We start from the raw sequence: 24223 nt of genomic DNA on the forward strand, positions 1-24223 counted from the left end.
GAGTGGGCAGACCCTGGAATTATTGGAAACCGACCGTATCTCACGGGGAGCTGGAGCCTATCCCAGCTGACCAAGGGCGTGAGGAAGGGGAAACTCCAGGTGTGATGCCAGTGCACCGCGGAGCCACACAGACAACCTGGCTTGCACGCACTCACAGCTATGTACAATTTGGAACCCACAACAGCGGATAAAGCGGTGACAGAAAATTGATTGATGGATGACCGTGTGTCAAACTGAACATATGTCAAACTGACCTTAATAGGCCATCTTTGTAAAAAACGTTATGTAAGACGGCTCACACCACCTCCATGCCCCTAGAACTGCCCACAGCAATCCAACGACCCAGGTCTTAGGTCCCATTACATATTATTTTATTAGTCAGACATCTAAACATTCCACCAGTCACAAATGTTTTGGATAATGAATATTGTCATTATTGCACAAACAGAGAAGTAAACTATGATGAACAACAACTGCTGGAGGTAATAACATAGATGGATATATACTTTAATAATCCCGAAGGAAATTCAGGATAATAAGAAGCTGTTTGCAAGTCAAGTATGAGATACATTGTTTTCTTAAGTCCTATTTGTTAATTTTATTTCCATACAGCTGAGGCACAAACTTCTGAAACACACTTGACCTCGGTTCTATGTGTGCAATATTTATTATCGCTGCCAAAGAGATGATGTTTTAAACATTGTGCGTTTGTTCATGTCATACAAACTTTGTATGTCATAAGCGACGGATTTAACCCAAAAAATAAAAATTGTACACAGCAGCAGGGTGAAAAATGACCGAGATCAACTCAGCTCTCCTCTGTGCAGGAGATAGGGAAAGCTTACCGTCTGCTGGTATTTTTACTTTGTAGTAGAATTGTGTTGATCAGGGAATCAGGGAATAAGTCGGCTTTTTTGTGCGACACCTCAGCCTTCCATTATCTTTTATTTTCTAAAAACGAACGCGGAAATTGCCCCAATCCGACACTGTCGATTTGAAACTGTGGAATTCTGAATCCTTGCCATCAACTGCAGGGGAACAATAAAAACTTGGACGATTTCCTAGTCGGAGGTTTTTCTGAGTGACAACGAGCGGAAATCAACAAGCGGAAGTTAACATCCTTTCTAGTAGCGTTAACTTCGACGTTATATTAGTTTATGCTGTATTTAGTTCCGTTAACAAAATGTCTTCATTTGATTCTTGGAAGGATTTTGTTAAAAATCGACTAACAGCTGCTGATGAGGATATTTTCGGAACTTTTCAAAAACCTGTCGTCAAGGAGGAAGAAGAGATGAGTCGTCAGCGCAGACTGCTGGATCTCTGCCTCAGAGCCGAAGTGAAGTTACACAGGATAGGTAAACAACACGTCATTTTAGTTAACCAAACACAAGATTCGACCATAAATTTTTATACTTTAATCAGTGTATATCTTAATACTTTACGTAGCGTTGTTTAAGCCATTTCTAGGGCAAGCATAGTTCATAATTAAACAATCCTGATATAAAATCATTTTTAAGTTTTATTGTTTACTAGAGTTGGAAAATTCTGTATTGTGGAGATTGTATTAGTCAACCAGTGATGTTTTGGATGCCGTTTTATGCAATTTGATTGGTTGTTGCTTTCAGTATAAAATAATACAAACCCCACAAAACATCAGAAATCACTTGGACCTTGGAGCAACACAGTCTGTTGTCTGTAAATGGTCAGTAAATGGTCGTAAGGAAGAATTTTTGATTGAAGACTGTTATGTCTGATTGCCTGTGTTGAGAGCAAAACAACTTCAGGTCCTAGTTTAGTGAGGCAGATGTACTGCTGCACCCACAAGTGTGACACTCCTTTTGTTGTCCTCCAGATCGCCCACAGCATCATGTCTGTAAGGAGGAGGAGGTGGAGGTTCCTGCTGACCAGCAGCTCTGGAACCAGGAGGTGAAGTCCAGTGTGGACCAAGAGGAACCAGAGGTTCTACGCCTGAAAAAGGAACCAGAGGAACTCCACAGCAGTCAGGAGGGAGAGCAGCTTGTACTGAAGCAGGAGACTGATGCTGTTACGTTGACTCCTACTCACAAGGAAAATGACCACAATGAAGATGAGATTCTGTACATGAAAGCTGAAGATGGTGCAGCACAGACAGAGTCTATTGACAACTTGCCGGTTATCAGCTCTGTGGTGGGAGCAGCAAACATTGACCTGCTGATCTCTAACGGCTCTCATATGTCCGTCAGCCATGATGAGAGAGGAGAAACAAGGAGAAAAGATGCTGAGGTGGAGTCTCAGTTTCAGTCCCGGAGAACAAGTAAAACCAGTAAGAAGCCATATGTTTGTAAAATCTGTAAGAAGGGTTTATCGGCACGCTCTAGTTTGGCTCGCCACATGAAAATTCACACAGGAGAAAAGCCTTACAGTTGTAAAACATGTGGGAAACAGTTCAGATGGAAAACAAACCTGCCTCTGCACATGACAATCCACACAGGGGAGAAGCCTTATGGTTGTGAAACATGTGGGAAACATTTCAGATGGAAAAGAAACCTGATTTTACACATGAGAATCCACACAGGGGAGATGCCTTATAGTTGTGAAACATGTGGCAAACGTTTCAGGGGGAAAACAAACCTGAATGTGCACAGGACAATCCACACAGGGGAGAGACTTTATGATTGTGAAATATGTGGCGAAAATTACAGACAGAAAACCTACTTGAATCTCCACATGAGAATCCACACAGGGGAGAAGCCTCACATTTGTAAAACATGTGGGAAAAATTTCACAGTGAATTCAAGCTTGATTCAGCACATGAGAATTCATACAGGGGAGAAGCCTTACAGTTGTAAAACATGTGGCAAAGGTTATACAAAGAGAGCATACTTGAATTCGCATATGAAAATCCATGCAGAGTGAGATGCCTTACTGTACATATGTCAAAGTCAAGGCCCGGGGGCCCGATCCGGTCCATGAGTAAATTATCCATAGCCCCCCGGATAATATTTAATTACATCCCAGATGAGATAGAAAGACGAGGGAGAAGGGCAGTGCAAGTGAAACCGTAGATAAAAGATAGTGTTTTTGATCAATGACAGGTCAGAGCACTAGCTTTGATCTTTGACGTATGCAAGTAGGTCAGGGTAAATTTTGAATTCAGGGGAAAGCAGACTTCAGGATTGTGTTTGCCATGTGTCGGGATGTTGCAGTCTGTGACTGCCTTGGTTTTTGACTGCCTTGGTTCTAGTGACTATTATAAATGACCCGCAGGCCACAGCTGCTGATGTTTTGCTGCTGATGTTTTGCACGTACCAACACTACATCCCCACTATGCAACAGTAACCTGCAAAGTCACTGCAGCAAGCGGACCTCGCCTTCGTTATTCAATAGCAGTCAGAGCAGAGGTCAACTTTCACTTGACCCCCTCCTCAAAAATGGCTAAACGGAAGGTGGACGTTGAGAGCAGGGCGGTTTCAAGCCAGGTGGGAGTCAGAGGACATGTTCAAGGAGGTAAAAGACAAACCTGTGTGTCTTTGTGTGTGTGTCTAATAAACCTTCCTTCTGCCAGATTCATTAGTTGTCACTGTTTTTATTCCTTCATCAAAAATTGCGAGCTACTTTTCTACAGCACATATGTCTAAGTGAAGGCCCAGGGGCTGAATTGCTGCCACCAGGCTTCTGTTACTGTAAGTGGATAACGACAAATACAAAATTCAATATAATAGTTTCGATGCATGTCCTGACCCATTTCCACCGTTTCGGGAAATCTGACATGTATTCTTTCTGGAACTCAGAACAGTTAATAAGTTCAGATTATGTTCTGCATATCCAGGAGAGGAGTGCAGAAGGACAGATGGTGATTGACTTTGCAAAAAGGATGGAAATGTACTCCGATGATACTGCGATTGTGGCATGTATCCGGGAGGGTGATGAGGGGCGTACAGAGCATTGGTGGCTGACTTCGTGGAGTGATGCCAACAGAACCAGCTCCAGCTCAACGTCTCCAAGATGAAGGAGATGGTGCTGGATTTCCGGCAGGCACCTCCCTCTCCACAACCAGTGATCATCGAGGGCAGTGAGGTGGAGGTGGTAGGAAACTATAAGTACCTGGGACTGCAGCTAGACAGCAGACTGGACTGGTCACTCAACTTGGACTGTGTGTTTAAGAAGGGGCAGAGCAGGATGTACTTCCTGAGGAGGCTGGCCTCCTTCAACATCTGTCCTAAGCTCCTTTTCATGTTCTATCAGTCCGTAGTCTCCAGTGTGCTGTCATACGCCATTGTGTGTTGGGGTGGGGGGGCCAGGAAAAGAGATATGGACCGTCTTAACAGACTCATCCGCAGAGCGGGCTCAGTGGTCGGGCTGAGCCTGGACTCTGTGGAGACAGTTCTGGGGAGCAGGACCATGTCTAAATTCAGGGCCATCATGAACAACACCAGCCCCCCCTACACACCACCTTCTCCCAACAGAGGAGCACCTTCAGCAAAAGACTGCTGTCACACAGCGCCTCCACAGAGAGGGTGAGGTCCTCCTTCGTGCCCCGTGCCATCAGGGGGTACAATGACTCTCTCAGGGGGAGCGGGGGGGAGGTGGCGAGGTCAGCACGCAGTTAAATGGAAATAATTTAATTTTATACTGTTTATATTTTAATTTTATCCTGTTTTGGTTTTTTTTAGTATATGTACTGTTAATGCTACACGTGTCTGTTAGTGTAGTGTATGTCTTGTGGTATGTCCTGTTTTGTTTTTGTTTTTTCCTGGTGTTTGGCTGAGCAGTGGATATGTGCAATTTCCTCTGGAATTATTAAAGTATCTATCCATCTATCTATCTACAGATCCAGTATTTGCTTAGAGGATGTTGATAGAGAAGTACAGAGAAGGTCAGAGGGAGCTGCATTGTGTTTTTGTAGATCTGGAGAAAGCTTATGACAGGGTGCCCAGAGAGGAACTGTGGTATTGTATGAGGAAGTCTGGAGTGGCAGAGAAGTATGTTAGAGCGGTGCAGGACATGTATGAGGACTGTAAGACAGTGGTGAGGTGTGTGTAGGTGTGACAGAGGAGTTCAAGGTGGAGGTGGGACTGCATCAGGGATCAGCTCTGAGCCCCTTCTTGTTGCTATGGTGATGGACAGGCTGACAGACAAGGTTAGACAGGAATCTCCATGGACTCCCCCGACACTGTCGATTTGAAACGGTTGAATTCTGAATCCATACCTTCAGCTACAGCGGAATAATAAAACGTGGTCGACTTCCTAGCCGGAGGTTTTTGTGGGGGACAACAACCGGAAGTAAACATCCTTTCTAGCAGCGTTAGCTGTGATGTTTCTGGAATCAGCGAAAGTCGATATCATAGTAGTTTGTGTTGTATTTAGATCCGTTAACAAAATGTCTTCATTTGATTCTTGGGAGGATTTTGTTGATAATCGACTAACAGCTGCTGATGAGGATATTTTTGGAACTTTTCAAAAACCTGTCGTCAAGGAGGAAGAAGAGATGAGTCCTCAGCGCAGACTGCTGGATCTCTGCCTCAGAGCCGAAGTGAAGTTACACAGGATAGGTAAACAACACGTCATTTAATGAACGAAACAGAGGATTCGACGATGAATTATTTAATACTCAATCAGCGTATATCTTAATACTTTACGTAGCGTTGTTGAAGCTATTTCTATGGAAAGCATATTATTTATATTAGGATTGTTGAAGTTCCATTGTTTTCTAGAGTTGGGAAATTCTGTGTTACATTTGTATTGTGGAGATTGTATTAGTCAACCAGTGATGTTTTGGATGCAGTTTTATGCAATTTGATTGGTGTCACTTTCAGTATGAAATAATAGAAACCCCAAGAAACTCTTAAATGGTCGTGAAGAAGAATTTTAGATTGACGATTTTCATGTGTGATTTCCTGTGTTGAGAGTAAAAGAACTTCAGGTCCTATGTTAGTGAGGCAGATGTACTGCTGCACCCACAAGCGTCATAGTCCTTTTGTTGGTCCTTCAGATGGTCCACAGCATCATGTCTGTAAGGAGGAGGAGGTGGAGGTTCCTGCTGACCAGCAGCTCTGGAACCAGGAGGTGAAGTCCAGTATGAAGCAAGAGGAACCAGAGTTTCTACACCTGAAAGAGGAACCAGAGGTTCTACACCTGAAAGAGGAACCAGAGGAACTCTACGACAGTCAGGAGGGAGAGCAGCTTGTACTGAAGCAGGAGATTAATGCTGTTATGTTGACTCCTACTCATGAGGAAAATGACCACAGTGACAATCAGACCCTGTGCATGAAAGCTGGAGATGTTGCAGCACAGACAGAGTCTGTTGACAACCTGCCAATTATCAGCTCTGTGATTGGAGCTGCAAACATTGACCTACTGATCTCTAGCAGCTGTCATATATCCGTCAGCCATGATGAGAGAAGAGAATCAAGCAGAAAAGATGCTGAGTTCGAGTCTCAGTTTCAGTCCCGGAAAACAAGTAACACCAGTAAGAAATCATATGTCTGTACAATATGTAAGAGGGGTTACACAAGACGCAATACCTTGGCTCGCCACATGAAAATTCATTCAGGGGTGAAGCCTTACAGTTGTATAACATGTGGCAAAAATTTCGTAGAGAATTTTCATTTGACTGAACACATGAGAATCCACACAGGGGAGAAGCCTCACAGTTGTAAAACATGTGGGAAACACTTCTCAGTGAAATCAAGCTTGATTCAGCACATGAAAAAACACACAGGGGAGAAACCTTATGATTGTAAAACATGTGGCAAACATTTTAGATGGAGAACAAGCATGATTACACACATGACAATACACACAGGGGAGAAGCCTTATGGTTGTGAAACATGTGGCAAACATTTCAGACTCAACGGCCACTTGACTCGCCACATGAGAATCCACACGTGAGAAGCCTCACATTTGTAAAACGTGGGCGAGATTTCTCAGCAAAATCAAGCTTGTTCTGGATCCGGCCCGTGATACAATTATCTACGGCCCCCTGAATAATATTGAATTACTATTAGAACCGACCCGCAGGCCACAGCTGCTGGTGTGTAGCCGCTGGTGTTTTGCATGTACCAACACTACATTCCCCACAATGCAACGGTAGCCTGCAAAGTCACTGCAGCAAGCAGGCTTCATTATTCATTAGCAGTCAGAGCAGAGGTCAACTTTCAACTACCCCCCTTCTCAAAAATGGCTAAACGGAAGGTGGATGCTGAGAGCAGGGCCGTTTCAAGCCAGGTGGGAGTCGGAGGACATGTTCAAGGAGGTAAAAGACAAACCTGTGTGTCTTTTTGTGTGTGTCTAATAAACCTTCCTTCTGGTAAATTCATTAGTTGTCATTGTTTTACTCCTTTATCAAACCGATAAATTGCCAGTAACTCTACAGAACAAATGTCTAAGTGAAGGCCAGGGGGCCGAATTGCTGCCATCAGGCTTTAGTTATTTTAAAATGGACACACATATAAAATATATTACACATATATAAAAATTAAAGATATATAAGATTTTGATGCATGTCCTAACCCACTTCCACTACGTTTCGGGAAATCTGACACATATTTTTTGTGGAACCCAGAACAGTTTATTTGTTCAGATTATGTTCAGACTTGTTTAATTGTGATAATTCTTTCAATCACAGCTTTACTGTGTGGGTGTATATGGACCTGAGTGGGGGGGTCAGTGGAATTACTGGAAACTGACCGATGTCAAACTGACCTTATTAGGTCATCTTTGCAAAAATACGTTATCTAAGACGGATCACACCACCTCCATTCCCCAAGAACCGTCGACAGCAAACCAACGACCCAGGTCTTAGGTCCCATTACATGACTATTATTTTATATTATTTTAACATTTAAACATTCCACCACATTCACACGTTTTGGGTAATGAATGTTGTCATTACTGCACAAACAGAGCAGTAAACTATGATGAGCAGCAACAAAACCTCACTGCTGGAGATAATACGCTGTTTGCAAGTCAAGTTTGACATTAAAAAAAAAAATTTAAGTTGTACTTTCTAATTTTATTACAACACAATTGAGGTACAAACTTCTGAAGCACGCTTTGAAAACCTTTTTATATATGCAGATTCATTATCCCTCAAAAAGATGTTGTTTTAAACATTGTGAGTTTGTTAATGTCAAATAAACTTTATATATCCTAGGCGACGCACTTAACCCCAAAAATAAAAATTGTAAACAGCAGCAGGGTGAGGCTGGAGAAAACTGACTGAGATCATCTCAGCTCTCCTCTGTGCATGAGATAGGGAAACTTACTGTCTGCTGGTATTTTTACTTTGTAGTAGAATTGTGTTGATCAGGGAATAAATCCGTTTTCTGTAGTACACCTCGGCCTTCCATTGTCTTTTATGCTCTAAAAACGTACACGGAAATCGCCCCAATCCGACACTAATTTTGATTCCATACCGTCACTAACAGTACATGGGAATAATAAAAACTTGGACGACTTCCTAGTCGGAGCTTTTTGGGGGGGACAACAAGCGGAAGTCAACAAGCGGAAGTTAAATACCTTTCTAGTAGCGTTAGCTTTGACGTCCCTTGAATCAGCGAAAGTCGATATTATGTTAGTTCGTGTTGTATTTAGTACCGTTAACAAAATGTCGTCTTTCGATTCTTTGAAGGATTTGGTCAAAAATCGACTAACAGCTGCTGAAGAGAATATTTTTGGAACTTTTCAAAAACCTGTCGTCAAGGAGGAAGAAGAGATGAGTCCTCAGCGCAGACTGCTGGATCTCTGCCTCAGAGCCGAAGTGAAGTTACACAGGATAGGTAAACAACACGTCACTTTAACGACTCAGCTTGTTGAAGCTCTTTCCATGGAAAGCATAGTTCATATTTAAGAACGATTTTATATGAGGATTGTTGAAGTTCCATTGTTTTCTAGAGTTGGGAAATTCTGTGTTACATTTGTATTGTGGAGATTGTATTAGTCAACCAGTGATGTCTTGGACGCAGTTTTATGCAATTTGATTGGTTGTTGCTTCCAGTATTAAATAATAGAAACCCCAAGAAACATCAGAAATCACTGGACCTTGGAGCAACACAGTCTGTTGACCTACACAACATACACTGAATTTCAGTTTGTTTGTTCAGAAAAGCTCCTGATTTTTTGTATATTATATGATTCAGAGTTCATTCTACGTCAATGAAGTAATGCATCCCCGGATGCGCATCAAAAAAAATGTGTGCATCCCAGCAGAATATACTGTAGAAGCCATACGCAAGGATAGAGTTTTGCCAATAGTACAATATAAAAACTGAAACTGTTAATTTGAACGATTTTAATAATAACGTCTTAAAAGGAAAAAAATAGAATTACATATGATTTTTATCAAAGTGTTAAAGACTCGTCATCATTAAACAGTTTAGAAATAAAGAATGATGTAATACTTTTTTTTTTTCCCCTTTTGCTTTTCACTCAATCGTTTTGCCTTTAATTCATATGTTCTCCTGTGGACACTACACCAAGCTGAAAGAGCCTTCTCCACACACAAATTCTCATAAGCTGCACCCTCTTCATTTTGTTTTGGGTGCTGACATTTAGCAGTGCCTCACACATGGAAACAATCGCGTCCATTGCAGTACAAATGTTCAGATTTTTGCTGGATTTCGCTTGGCTTCTGCGTCTTTATCCGTCCCATCCACAGTAATATCTAATATCTAACTTTTGATTATTTTTTATTCAGGGCGGCACGGTGAGGCAGTGGGTAGTGCTGTTGCTGCACAGCAAGGCGGTTCTGGGTTCTAGTCACGCTCTTTGCATAGTTTGCATGTTCTCCCCGTGTCTGCATGGGTTCGCTCCGGGTTCTCCGGCTTCCTCCCACCTCCAAAAACATGCGGTTTAGGTTAATTGGCCGGTCCCAAATTGACCATAGGTGTGACTGTGTGCGTGTGTGTTTTTCTGTGTGGCTCTGCGGAGCACTGGCATCGTCACTGGCCCGGAGTTTCCCCAGGCTCCTGTTCTCAGTCAGCTTGGATTGGCTCCAGCTCCCCACGACCCGGATGATGCAGCAGAAAATGAATGAATGAATGTTTTTTATTGAAGAAAGCACTCAGTGTCACCAGGTTTTTCTTCAACTTTTGCATCTTTTTTGGAGGCACGGTGATGATGTAAGGCTAACTCCACGGTCTCACTGCAGCGTGTAAAATGAGCAGACGTCGTGTTGTAGTTTGGTTCATTTTAATAAGGGTGAATCTCGTGATGAGAAACTCATATGAGATCAAAACATAATGGCATTTTCCAGGTTTGAAATTTAATTGGAGAAATGGATAAATTGCAGGGAAAAAAATTTCGATGGAAGTGCGTTTTTTCCCAATATTATATTGAGGAAAAAGATAGCATGGTTTTAAAAAAAATTGTAATTATTTAAAGCTTGCATCCCAGACACGCACGTTGTCTAATGATTGTGCGTCCTTGTCAAAAAATGTGAATCAAAGACGCAAAGAAGCACACTAATGAACACTGTCATTGCAAGTTCTTCAGTAAATGGTCGTGAAGAAGAATGTTGGATCTAAGGCTTTTATTTCTGAATTTCTGTGTTGAGAGCAAAAGTACTTAAGGTCCTAGGTTAGTGAGGCAGCTGTACTGCTGCACCTACAAGCGTGATACTCCTGTTGTTGTTCCTCCAGATGGCCCACAGCATCATGTCTGTAAGGAGGAGGAGGTGGAGGTTCCTGCTGACCAGCAGCTCTGGAACCAGGAGGTGAAGTCCAGTATGAAGCGAGACGAACCAGAGGTTCTACACCTGAAAGAGGACCCAGAGGAACTCCACAGCAGTCAGGAAGGAGAGCAGCTTGTACTGAAGCAGGAGACTGATGCTGTTATGTTGACTCCTACTCTGGACATGAAAGCTGAAGATGGTGCAGCACAGACAGAGTCTATTGTCAACCTGCCGGTTATCAGCTCTGTGGTGGGAGCAGCAAACATTGACCTGCTGATCTCTAACAGCTCTCATGTATCTGTCAGCCATGATGAGAGAGGAGAAACAAGCAGAAAAAATGAGTTTGAGTCTCAGTTTCAGTCCCCGAACACCAGTAAGAAATCATATGTTTGTACAATTTGTAAGAGGTGTTACACAAGATGCCATAGCTTGGCTCGCCACATGAAAATTCATTCAGGTAAGAAGCTTTACAGTTGTAAAACATGTGGGAAAGATTTCATAGAGAATTTTCAATTGACTGACCACATGAGGATACACACAGGGGAGAAACCTCACAGTTGTAAAACATGTGGGAGAGATTTCTCATTGAAATCAAACTTGATTCAGCACATGAAAAAACACACAGAGGAGAAACCTTATGGTTGTGAAACATGTGGCAAACATTTCAGATGGAAAACAAGCCTGACTGCGCACATGACAATCCACAAAGGGAAGACGCCTTATGGTTGTGAAACATGTGGGAAAGATTTCTCATTGAAATCAAACTTGATTCAGCATATGAAAAAACACACAGGGGAGAAGCCTTATGGTTGTGAAACATGTGGCAAACATTTCAGATGGAAAACATGCCTGACTGCGCACATGACCATCCACAAAGGGGACACGCATTACGTTTGTGAAACATGTGGCAAACATTTCAGATGGAAAACAAGCCTGACTATCCACATAAGAATCCACACAGGGGAGAAGCCTTACGGTTGTAAAACATGTGGTAAACATTACAGACGGAAACACCTATTGACTCGCCACATGAGAATCCACACGGGAGAAGCCTCTAATTTGTAAAATGCGTGAAAGATTCCTCACTGAAATCAAGCTTGATTTAGCACATGACAATATACACAAAGGAAAAGCCTCATGATTGTGAAACATGTTGCAAACATCCATCCATTTTCTTCACCTTTATCTCCAGCTGATCACAGAGACCTGCAGCCTATCCCAGCTGGCATAGGGCATGAGGTGGGGGACACTCTGGGCACGACACCAGTGCACCACCGAGGCTATTACAAACATTTGAGATGGAAAAAAAAGTTGACTACACACATGACAATGCACACAGTGGAGAAGACTCAAGGTTGTAAAACGTGGCAAATATTAGACAGAATCGCTGCTTGATTCAGCACATGAGAATCCACACAGGAGAGAAGCTTTACAGTTGTAAATCATGTGGCAAAAGATACACAGTGGTACCGCTACTCACGAAATTTCTTCCAGAACCAATTAATTTCGTAAGTCAAAAAGTTCGTAAGTAGGGATGCGTTTTCCATGCAAATGTCCTAATCCGTTCCAAGCCCTCCAAAATTCAGACATGTTTTATAAAGCACAAAAATGCATCTAAACATGTAGCAAATACATGTTATAATTCGATGATTACACAATACAGTAAATGAGAGTTGTCCATAATGTAAAAAGAATAGAGCAAAGAATAAAAATTATGGTCATTTATCTTTTAACTGCTGTCCTCCTTGTTTTTTACCCTCTTTGGTTCATGCCCTCTTGCCCCACCATGAACAACAGAGTGAATTCCAGTCCTCCTTTTGAACTTCTCCAACTACCAACACGATGCCTTAAACTCCTTAAACTTACTTTTGTTTTAATAACGTGGTGATTGTAGATGCATTATGGCCATATTCTTTGGTGAGATCTACCAAATGCATCCCTTTTTCATGCTTTTCTATTATCTCTTGCTTTGTTTGTACGGACAAAAAAAACCTTTTCTTCGTCTTTTCTTTTCCTCTTTTCTCTGTCACTTTCTTCTTTCCAAAGTAAATACCCTAAAAGAATATATTTACTTAATACCATCAGAACATGTCATGGGTCGTGTGCCGAATGACAAAGACGCTGCATAGACACCTATCTAGCTACACACAGAGGTCCCTCTTAACCAATGGAATGCCAGGATACTAGGTAATAGCCAATGGCAGAGCAGCTATAAGAATGTTGCATTCAGGAACCTTTGGGAGCTGCGAGTATCAGCCCATACTGTATTTTTACCTTTCATAACTCAAAATTTCTTTCGTAACTAGAGGCAATATTTTCCTGTTGAGGCGTTTCGCAAGTAGAAAATTTCATATTTAGACATTTGTAATTAGAGGTACCACTGTACAAGGAAAACATTCTTGAATACACGCAGAGTGAGATGCCTTAGTGCACATATGTCAAGGCCCGGGGGCCAGATCCAGCCCGCAAGTGAATTATCTATGGCCCTCTGAATAATATTTAAGTACTATTACAATCAATACGCAGGCCACAGCCGCTGGTGTTTTGCACGTACCAACACTGCATTCCCCACAATGCAACGGTAGCCTGGGAAGTCACTGTGGTGAGCGGGCCTCGGCTTCATTCATTAGCAGTCAGAGCAGAGGTCAACTTTCACCTAACCTACTGTGCCTAAATACACACAGAGTGAGTTGTCTTATTTGCACATATGTCAAAGTTAAGGCCTGACCCTGTACACAGCAGCAGGGTGTGTCCCTGTCAAAAAATGTGCGTCAAAGACGCAAGGACACACGCTAATGAGAACACTGTGATTGAAAGCTCTTCAGTAAATGGCCGTGAAGAAGAATTTTGTATTGAAGCCTTTTATTTCTGAATTCCTGTGTTGAGAGCAAAAGAACTTCAGGTCCTAGCTTAGTGAGGCAACTGTACTGCTGCACCCACAAGCGTGATACTCGTTTTGTTGTTCCTCCAGATGGTCCACAGCATCATGTCTGTAAGGAGGAGGAGGTGGAGGTTCCTGCTGACCAGCAGCTCTGGAACCAGAAGGTGAAGTCCAGTATGAAGCAAGAGGAACCAGAGGTTCTACACCTGAAAGAGGAACCAAAGGTTCTACACCTGAAAGAGGAACCAGAGGAACTCCACAGCAGTCAGGAGCGAGATCAGCTTGTACTGAAGCAGGAGACTGATGCTGTTATGTTGACTCCTACTCATGAGGAAAATGACTACAGTGAAGATCAGACTCTGTACATGAAAGCTGAAGATGGTGCAGCACAGACAGAGTCTGTTGACAACCTGCCAGTTATCAGCTCTGTGGTGGGAGCAGCAAACATTGACCTGCTGATCTGTAACGGCTCTCTTGCATCTGTCAGCCATGATGAGACAAGAGAAACCAGCAGAAAAGATGTTGGGATTGATTCTCAGTTTCAAACCCAGAGAACAAGTAACACCAGCAAGAAATCATATGTTTGTACAATATGTAAGATTGGTTTATCGGCGCGCACTAGTTTGGCTCGCCACATGAAAATTCATACAGGGGAGAAGCTGTACAGTTGTAAAACATGTGGCAAACATTTCAGATGGAAAACAAGCCTGACTATCCACATGAGAATCCACACAGGGGAGAAGCCTTATGGTTGTGAAACATGTGGCAAACATTTCAAATGGAAAACAAGCCTGACTATCCACACGAGAATCCACACAGGGGAGAAGCCTTACGGTTGTAAAACATGTGGCAAACATTTCAGACAGAAACCCTTATTGACTCGTCACATGAGAATCCACACGGGTGAGAAGCCTCTCATTTGTAAAACATGTGGGAAAGATTTCTCAGTTAAATCAAGGTTGATGAAGCACCTGAGAATCCACACAGGGGAGAAGCCTCACATTTGTAAAACATGTGGGAAAGATTTCAAACTAAAATCAAGCTTGATTCAGCACATGACAAAACACACAGGAGAGAAGCCTTATGGTTGTGAAACATGTGGCAAACATTTCATAACGAAAACAAGTCTGACCGTGCACATGACAATCCACAAAGAGGAGAAGGTTTTTGGTTGTGAAACATGTGGCAAACATTTCAGATGGAAAACAAGCCTGACTATCCACATGAGAATCCACACAGGGGAGAAGCCTCACATTTGTAAAACATGTGGGAGAGATTTCAAACTGAAATCAAGCTTGATTCAGCACATGACAATACACACGGGGGAGAAACCTTATGGTTGTAAAACATGTGGCAAACATTTTAGATGGAGAACAAGCATGATCACACACATGACAATACACACAGGGGAGAAGCCTTATGGTTGTGAAACATGTGGCAAACATTTCAGACTCAACGGCCACTTGACTCGCCACATGAGAATCCACACGTGAGAAGCCTCACATTTGTAAAACGTGGGCGAGATTTCTCAGCAAAATCAAGCTTGTTCTGGATCCGGCCCGTGATACAATTATCTACGGCCCCCTGAATAATATTGAATTACTATTAGAACCGACCCGCAGGCCACAGCTGCTGGTGTTTAGCCGCTGGAGTTTGGATGTACCAACACTACATTCCCCACAATGCAACGGTAGCCTGCAAAGTCACTGCAGCAAGCGGGCCTCGGCTTCATTATTCATTAGCAGTCAGAGCAGAGGTCAACTTTCAGCTACCCCCCTTCTCAAAAATGACTAAATGGAAGGTGGATGTTGAGAGCAGGGCGGTTTCAAGCCAGGTGGGAGTCGGAGGACATGTTCACGGGAGAAGCATTTCAGAATGAAATACCACTTGTCTCTCCACAAGAGAATCCACACAGGGGAGAAGCCTCACAGTTGTAAAGAGTGGGAAAGATTTCTCAGTGAATTCAAGCTTGATTCAGCACATTAGAATCCACACAAGGGAGAAGTGTGAACCTGAATGTCACACATTAGTGTGTTTTGTTCCCACTTCCTTTAACCCTGCTGTGTCTTTTTGGCCACTGGGAGTAAAATTAGAACAACTCTTTCTTCAGTCTGGGGCACTAGACATCGATGGTCCCCCCCCTCATGTTGGGGTGATTCCACCGGGTCTCCATGTCTGGTCTTTCTTCTGTTAGAATAACCTTCTAGGCCTCCAGATGCTGGTTGGTAGCATTTGTGATGCTCTTCTCTGAGGCAGCGTTGAGTGTAGTTTTTTTCTTTAACCTTATCTTCTCACTCTTGTGATTTAATAAAATTACTGCAAAATAAAAAACATAATTCCATATTCTATCATGTAGTGTATAGCATGATGCAATAGCATTTTACTTGTTAAAATGTGTTACATGTTTGTACTCTGGTGAAGAAAAAAAAAACCCTGACTTCCTGGCTTGTCTATCAGGGTTGGGCATCATCAGGATTTAAACAATTTAAAATTAAAAAAATTGAAATAAAAATTTCTTAGTGATTCCTTAAGTTTGGAACCAGTTCTTGACACCTGACCCTAAGTGTATTCACAGCTGGTCTCTCTCACACACGCAACTAACATCCAAATGCTGTAGTGGCGGGACTTGACCACTAGATGGCGCTGCCAGGCTCAAACTTCACCCTGCCCCGTTTGCACCCATTGAATTCCACCATGAACAGATTTTCATGGATCATGTCCCACTGAAGTGGTGGCAACGAGTCATGAAGGTTTATTTCAGAATTCATTGTCACTAATTTCCAAGACGTTTTTAAAAGTTTATCAACTTATTTAAAACAAAGTGCTGCAGATCAGAAGGTAGGATAGAAAACATCAGGAAGTTGTTGCATCAACTTTTGTACCACGTTTCACGCAGGTTAGCGTGAAATATTATTTTTTTGAACATATAACTGATTGAATATGATATGATCTACTTGAGCAGGTGAAGATTTACTGAGTGATGAAAGGGTTAACTGAATGACATCATCGCCTCTCATCCCACCATCCACCTCCCTCTGCAGCCTCCCAGCTCCTCCCTCTCATCCCTCCTCCCCTCCCGTCCGTGTGCCCCGCCCCTTCATTAGCGGCGGTATGAAAGCCTCTTCCTGGCCGTCACGCGACCAGAACCTCACAGGAGCCTCAGACCAACAACCCAACACTCACTCGGGCCGGGACTCAACCTCTGACTGAGGCCTGCTGACATGGAGCTCCACAGGGTGCATGCAGCCTTCCACCTCCCTGGTGGGGAGAAGCAGCAGATGCTGGACCTGAACAAACGTCTGGAGACCTACCTGAGCCGGGTTAAACTCCTGGAGGAGGAGAATGCACTGCTTGCAAAAGAGATCCGAGGTCTGAGACGCAGCAAACAGGGAGCATCGATGTGGAAGAAGGGCCTGGAGGAGGAGCTGCAGTGGGCCAGAACGGAGGTGGACATGGCCTGGAGGGACAGGGTCCTCACGGAGATGGATGTGGGCAGGCTGGTTGAGGAGCTCCAAGCCCTGGAGCAGCAGAGGAACATGGAAGCCCAGGCCAAGGCGAAGGCTAGGATGAAGCTGGAGCAGAGCAGGAAGGAGCTGGAGGAGGAACAAAGAGCACAGATGTGGCTGAAGGAGAAGGTCGATCAGCTGGAGCAGGAGATGACACTCTTAGTTCAAACTCATCAGGAGGATGTGGCCCATCTAGAGGCCGCCTCCATCTATTCCAGAACCCCGGTGCCACCCACATCAGCTCAGAGGAGCAATCAGACACCAAACCTCCTGCAGCTGGGCCAGGAGTACTCCCAGAGGGCCACCAGGGCCTGGCAGGAGGCAGCAGAGGCCTATCAGGGGCAGTTAGCTCGTCTGGAGGAGTCCCTGAACCAGACTAGGGGCCGGATGACCCAAGTGGGTCGGGAGAGGAGCGAGAGCCAGCTGAAGCTCCAAGCGCTGGAAAAGGAGATGGCCTCAGCTCAGGACACCAGACTGCATCTGGAGAGGACGGCAGCCCTGGAGGGACAAAAATACCAGCAGGAGATCCAGCACCTCCAGGTGGGAGCAGAACATCTCAAAGGTTTTATAGAATATGGCTCTTAATGATTTCACCTTAACTAGGATGAGTTTGAAGCACTGCCACTAAAATCTTATGAGCTATTGATTCTGTTAAATGTTTTGAACCACTTGATCAATCGATTATTTTCTGACGGGCTCATTTAATCAAACAGATATTTAGTACCCTGGTGTTTTTTGATGAGTAGAAATAATTTACTCTTTTGCCGATGAAAGCTGTGAAAATGACTTCCTGTCATGTGAAAACAACCTTCAGGAAGTCATCGCCTCCTACCACTCAGGAAAGGAGTCGTCTGTGTTTGTTACTGTTGCCATAGCGACACGTAGAGATATGGTCCATGCCGATGGAGTGCCAAACCACAGAGGAATGTGAGCAGTTGTTGAGTTAGTCACACGACTGGTCAAGCATTTAAATCTAAGATTACACATTTAAAAGATATACGTAAGTGCATTCACGGGAAGCCGGAACCTATCTCGGCGGCATAGGGCATGAGGCTGGGGACACTCTGGGCACGACGCCAGTGCACCGCGGAGCCACACACAGACATACAACGATACATACACACATGGACGGATGCTCATTATCCAATAAAAACAGGAAAGATGACAAGTCAACCCTAAAATGTCAACTTCAGCTTAAGAACTTTCACTGAAACTATTTTCTAAATATAGTTGAAATAAAAACTGAAAGAATGCTTCACCCGAAAATGATAATTCATTCAACATTTATTAACCTCGATGTTGATAAGTCTTTGTCCACATCCAAATAGCTTCCTAGCATCCTCCAAAACAGCTGAAGGCGATGGGGACTGTAGGTGACCAACACAAGCCCCCAGAAGTAAAAAGATGTTCACACATTTATGCTGAAGTCTTCAGGATGTTTGCACCTGAAAGACTTGACCGTGACAACATGTCAAACTGTTAATTAAACTGCTTCCTGTTCCTGTTCCTCTTCCTGTTTGGACAGGAGCACATGGAGGGTCTTCAGGTGGAGAAGGAGGTTCTGGGCCAGCAGATTGATCGTCTCCTCCAGGAGAACCGAGGCCTGATGGAGGTGAAGATGTCTCTGGGTCTGGAGGTAGCTACGTACAGGTACGCGTCATCAGCGTACGTGTTTAGCGTAGCTTAGAATGAAGACCAAACATCCTGGGACCAACCGGGCTGTCTCCAAAGCTAAAGACAAGTCAGTTGTTACCGTCTGACACTGAAAAGGTAGAAACAGGGCGTTATTTCCCCCTCCATGACAACAGATGAAGCATTGCAGGAGGTTTCCATACCAACCTGTGAGCTGGTTTGTCACGACTCATCGTCTCGTTGCTCCAGAGAAGGAGAAACTCTGGCTTCACGCTGAGATGTAAAAGCATCCAGATCAGACGAAGCAAGGAGCTCACCTGTTTGAAGTCAGACAGGTGTGGGATGAACGTGGGCCCATGTCAGTTCAGGAAGTCTGGAAGAATCTTCTTTAAAACCACCCAGTGCTCCGATTTGTTGTTCATAAGATGAAGTATTAGTTTTTTAATCTACTTAAATCTCTACTTGAGCTTTAAATGAAGTCAGTGTTTAACAAAGATATTCAAAAATTTTTCTAAATGAGAACTTTACAGCTGCATTATGTGAAACAAAAATACACATCATGAAATGTTGGACAGCAGGATGTCAAATTTCAAGAATCCGTGATGGGTTTTGGGAAATTTTCTCAAATTCTGACGAATAAATGATGAATTCATTGAGAATAAAAGCAGTCTGTCAGTTATTACTGAAGATATTCTTAAGATGCGGCCCTATCAGATAAATAGTTTCCAGGGTAACAGGATATAACAGCTACAGGTTAGGGCCTCCTTTTCCTGCAGCCGGCCCACAATATGTCCGTATGTGAAGTCGAGTTTTGGGTGGAGGAGCCGAACTTTAACCCGAGCAGAAACATTTGCACCACCTAAACAAAGCTTCAAGGTTCTTTCAAACATCTTTCTTTTGGTGACCCCTGGACTAGTTTTTCACTCGATGTCCTTACTTTTGCTTCTTTTTGAGTTTTGACTTTTTTTTTTTTTGGTTGAAGTCAGTGCAACCGATTCCATCCCACGGCAACGAGATGCAGGATGACATCCTCCAAAGGTCGGCTGCGCTGACCAGATTTGGTGGGAGAAACAGAAATAAAGAGCAGACCGCAGCGGGGGCAGCCGTCTGGATGAAAGGTCATCGCATTGAAATCCAAGCCTCTGATGTCTCCGTCAGAGGAACCCCCCCATTATGGATCCCTGTAGTCTCCTTCTCCCCCCTCCTCACAATATTGACTCCCAGCCTTTAGTGACAGGCTACCGATTAATGAGCTGTGGGAGTCTAGAATAACAGCCTGGAGGGAAGGTGGAGGAAAAAACGAACGTCAATGTCATTCTCACGGAGGGAATCTTAATCCAGATATAAAAATGATATTGAAAATAATACACGCAGCTAATGATTACAATAAAAACCTTATGAGCTCTATGGAGAGTGTGTGTGTTGAGGGTTTGTGCTCTTAGACGCCTCCTCAATGTCGAAGCCTCACCTCCATTACCATAAGAACAGACGCTCCATCATCTCCTCCCATCAATCACCAATCATCCATTATTGGCTCATCCACCCCCCCCCCCCGGTGTTCACATGTCATCAGAGAGACTTACTGTACCTACATCTCCCGTCTGTCTCCACAGAGCTCTGCTGGACGGTGGAAGCCTCAGGGGTGACGTCATCATCGCAGGTAATCCCAGTAAAAAAAGTCTTCCACATTGACTAAAAGCCCTTCTAAATAGGGAGGGGGGGGGCATGTTTCAGTTGTATCAGTGTCGCTGGTTGAAGTGGGTGGGAGTGGGGGGGGTTTGGCTAAAGGAGCTAAGGTCGGCACTTTCTGTCCTGAAATACAAGCCACCCAACTCAGTCCCCAAAGGTTATTGAGCCATATGGTTTTGCTTTCCGGTAACGTAGACGGCAGTGAAAGGGAAGGACGATCGATATCTGCCCATTAGTGTCCGGCCTCCTCAGAGAACACAGGGCTCCATAATCCTCTCTGTAGCGTCTCAGTCCCGGGGCAATCCGAGACATTACTCAGTGCTATATGGACAATAAATAAGGATGCAGAATGTTTGATGGAACGGTTGTTTTCATTTAGGACATTATGTGTGTTAATTAACAGACTGTCAAGTTTGTTAATCCAGAGGTAATAACTGGTCAAGAAGGAACCCATAAAATGTTGGTGCCGATCTAGAAAGAGGAAAAGATTATGGAATTTTGTAGAAATTTCACAAATATCCCACAAATTAAACAAAAACTACCAAACAAATTTCAAAACTTTGTGGAAGGGTTGTGCAGTATATCAGTGGGTTGGTTCATTGTGAATTCATGAGCTCTCCTCTTGTCTACCTCAGATCCAGCTTTATATCCTCGAGGGGTTAAAAAGAATTACCCGCCCCAGCTGACCATTAACCACAAGACCACTTTCCGTCCACCTGTCCATGTTCTAGCAGGAACAAGGCCAACACCCGTCCAGAGCAGAAAACCTTTTACCCCCAGTGAAGCTCCAAAGCTCTCCAATACGCCTGCATGTGGAGCAGCAGAATTAGCGAAGTGGGAACGCTCTTATCCAAAAATCATGCAAGATGGAGCTGTGGAAAATTTCAGACCACAGGAAGTACTTGAAAAAGTCACCCATGCTGAGCCGCTGTCACCTCCTAATGACCAGGAGACTGTTCCTGAAATATCAGAGGATAAAATGGTAGAGTATGATTGGATTGCTGGTGTTAAACCCCCAGATGAAGGACCAGTTGTTCAGGCAGTAGTTAGTTATCAGGTTGAGTCTGCCCTCAACACCGAACCGGCCCTGAAGCAGCAGCAGTTCACCACACCAAACCTCACGCCATACCACGTAATGTTGACAAAAGAAAGCTTTGGTGTCTCGGACGACTCTGAGAAGGAAGTGCCTTTTGAAAAAGATATACAAGAGTCTCAAAATCCAGGTGATGCCCAGGTAGACATAGAAAGTACAGGTCCAGAAGCAACAAAAGAAGAAAGCTCAGATTCTGAAGCTGTGGCCATAATTGAACCGAACTTTGAATCCTGGACAAGCAGTCCAGCATCTGAAGAAAGTGTGTCTGATAAAGTGGCCGATTTCACCAAAGATGGGAACATCTTAAAGGAGGAGGCTGCTGAGATATGTCAAGAAAGGAGCAGCTTTATTGTAGGAGGAAATGGGACAGATGTTGAGGATAAGTTGTACCCGGATGGGGAAGAGATGGACACATGGGACAGTGTGATAGAAAGGAAGGATGATTTAAAGAGGGAGGATGGTATGAAGAAGGATGAAGACAAGCAGCAGCATGCTGAGCCAGAGGAGGATTTATCACCAAAAGAACAAGAGCGAGAGCGAACAGAAACCAGGAAGGATTCTGCCACAGATGCACTGCAAAGTGACGACATGATGGACAAACAGGAAGTTGACAGGGAATTAAGGGCTGTGTTAGACCACGCAACACTCCCTTACAATGATGGCGATGAAGAGGAGGATTCTCAAAATGTCTCCATGTCGTGGAAGACGGAGCTGGAGAGTGACAGCTACGCTCAGGACAACACCCTCGCCGACACTCGCCCGCTGATTCGGTACAAGAGTGACGACACGGACGCCAATACTCACATGGATGAGAGCGAGTCCAGCGACGGCGAACAGGAAAAGAAGATTGGAGAGATGGGACAGTGGAGCGAAGGTAAGTCCAAGAGGTTTGGGACTATGGAAGATCTGTGTGAAGACGTTGAAGAGGAAGCATTGGAGGTGGAGTACGATCTGGGATATACTCGTATGGAAGACAGGCCTGCCGGCTATGGGTTAACAGGAAGTGAAGGTGCAAGAATGTTGAATGATCCAGAGCCTTCAGAGGAAATGATCAAAGAAGTCAGCAAGGAACATTTAGATGAAGCCAGAGAGGAGCTAAGCAAAACTGCTGGTTCCTTGAATGTGGAGTTTGATGAGGAGTTAGAGACGGACAGAGTAGTGGAGCAGGAGCTAGAAAACCTAGCCACTGACATCTACAGCGTTCATTTTGCTCAGCAGCAGGTCAGTCTGAATGAGAAGGCAAGACATCAGCATGAGTCCGTCAAGCTAACACTAGAGGAGGCCGGAGAAACCAAACCAGAGTCCTCCTGTGTCGAGCCAGAGAAGACCACAAACCAAGAAGCCGCACAGTCGACTGCAACCACAGAGCAACCTTTAGAGGACCGGTGTTTGAGTGATTCATCACTGACCCCAACTGGTGAGGGTATGGATGAAGGGCAAGAAGCTCCAGAGAGACGCCAGGAGGAGGATGAATGCAGTCAGTCCATGGAGACAGAACTCTCTGGGTTCATTGGCCTCATAAGCAGGCCTGATATGGAGAAAATCGAAAACTCAGGGTTATGTGTAACAGCAAACCAGGAAAACCTGCAGAATGTGGTGTCCTCGGCAGAAGTGGAAGAAGTTCCACCTGTGGAACAGTCTCAAGAACATGCCATCGAAGATGTCGCATACTGTCTGGAAGTTCCAGAAACAACTGAAAGGGATGTCCTTGAGAATCCAAATGAGGACTCTGAAATCAGAGATCAGAAGGAAGACGAATTCACCCAAAGTGATGTCGTAGATGAAGGAGGCTGTGATGACGGTGATCCAGGCCAGCCCCTCCAGGTCTCCCCTGACAGTCTACCTCATAAAGACCACATCTTTACAGTGAAGAACTCAACAGAAATATTGCAGGCAAATGACAACGGCATCCACGGCTTCATTTGCTCCAGTGTGAAGAAGGACTTTTGGTTGTCCTCCTCGGAGACCGGTGCAACCTATCAGTCAGAGGATGAAGCTGAACAAACCAATCAGAATCAGGGGTTTGCTGACAACTTGGTTTGGGGGGGTTTGGAACACCAGGAAATTGTTAACTGGAACTCCAGGATCGATGTTGATTCATCTAAAGGCCTAAACAAGAAGAAGAAGAAGCAGGAGGTGCATTCAGAGGCCAAACAGGTGCTGTGTAGAAATGATGCTGAGGGGGAGTTGGTGCATTCTGAGGAGTCTGATGCTGAGGCTGAATCCTGGTCCTCTGGGGAGGAACCAGTATGAGAAACAAAGGAAGGGTTTGAGGGGAACTAGTCGTAGATTCAGTGTTAGCCGGCTGAAATTTCTTTGTCTAATTAATTTACGATAAAACCAAAGTCGTGCCTTGGTGCACACCTCAGTGACGCCAACCACCAATGTGCCAATCCAGTGGAGATATTGATCACTGCCTTGTTCCTGACTAACCTTTAATGTGCATGCTCTGGAAGGAGGTGGAGCATTTTCTGCATGAGGGAATAGCATGAAAGACAAAGCGTTTATTGATGAATCTGATTATACTGATAGAAATCAATTAGACCAGAAGATAGAAGGTGAAACAAACAAAACTAGTGGCTCAGCATTGTTGTATGTTTTACACACATGTAGAATGAATGGTTGATGGTAAATGCAAACAATGAGACAAGTTGATTTGGTCAAGTTATGTTTTTGTTGTGTTTTAAGTTTATTTTCATCCATAAGTGTGTTTCTGCGGTACATTAACAGCCCAAAATAAAACATAGACTGATGACGAGTTTGTCTGAACA

At 44.0% G+C, this 24223-nt stretch overlaps 4 protein-coding genes across 4 annotated transcripts; all 4 read left to right on the forward strand.

Annotated features, from left to right (window-relative positions):
- Window positions 1-1097: 1097 nt before the first annotated feature.
- On the forward strand, window positions 1098-3535 carry LOC137601071 (dnaJ homolog subfamily C member 2-like). The gene is made up of 3 exons (XM_068323075.1): window positions 1098-1355; window positions 1853-2302; window positions 3247-3535. Exons 1-3 carry the CDS (start codon window positions 1184-1186, stop codon window positions 3258-3260), a joined length of 636 nt encoding a protein of 211 aa, XP_068179176.1. The 5' UTR covers window positions 1098-1183; the 3' UTR covers window positions 3261-3535.
- Window positions 3536-5289: 1754 nt separating this feature from the next.
- On the forward strand, window positions 5290-7260 carry LOC137601037 (zinc finger protein 461-like). Its single transcript, XM_068323019.1, has 2 exons — window positions 5290-5531; window positions 5972-7260. Exons 1-2 carry the CDS (start codon window positions 5294-5296, stop codon window positions 6868-6870), a joined length of 1137 nt encoding a protein of 378 aa, XP_068179120.1. The 5' UTR covers window positions 5290-5293; the 3' UTR covers window positions 6871-7260.
- A 1257-nt stretch (window positions 7261-8517) lies between these two features.
- LOC137601001 (zinc finger protein ZFP2-like) lies at window positions 8518-15873 on the forward strand. The gene is made up of 3 exons (XM_068322968.1): window positions 8518-8759; window positions 10620-11108; window positions 13623-15873. The coding sequence occupies exons 1-3, from the start codon at window positions 8552-8554 to the stop codon at window positions 15023-15025; spliced, it is 2100 nt and encodes a 699-aa protein (XP_068179069.1). The 5' UTR covers window positions 8518-8551; the 3' UTR covers window positions 15026-15873.
- A 754-nt stretch (window positions 15874-16627) lies between these two features.
- On the forward strand, window positions 16628-24223 carry nes (nestin). Its single transcript, XM_068322938.1, has 4 exons — window positions 16628-17578; window positions 18564-18688; window positions 20284-20330; window positions 20995-24223. The coding sequence occupies exons 1-4, from the start codon at window positions 16754-16756 to the stop codon at window positions 23703-23705; spliced, it is 3708 nt and encodes a 1235-aa protein (XP_068179039.1). The 5' UTR covers window positions 16628-16753; the 3' UTR covers window positions 23706-24223.

This window comes from Antennarius striatus, chromosome 9 (assembly GCF_040054535.1).
Source record: "Antennarius striatus isolate MH-2024 chromosome 9, ASM4005453v1, whole genome shotgun sequence".
In the NCBI taxonomy this organism is placed as follows: Eukaryota; Metazoa; Chordata; class Actinopteri; order Lophiiformes; family Antennariidae; genus Antennarius; species Antennarius striatus.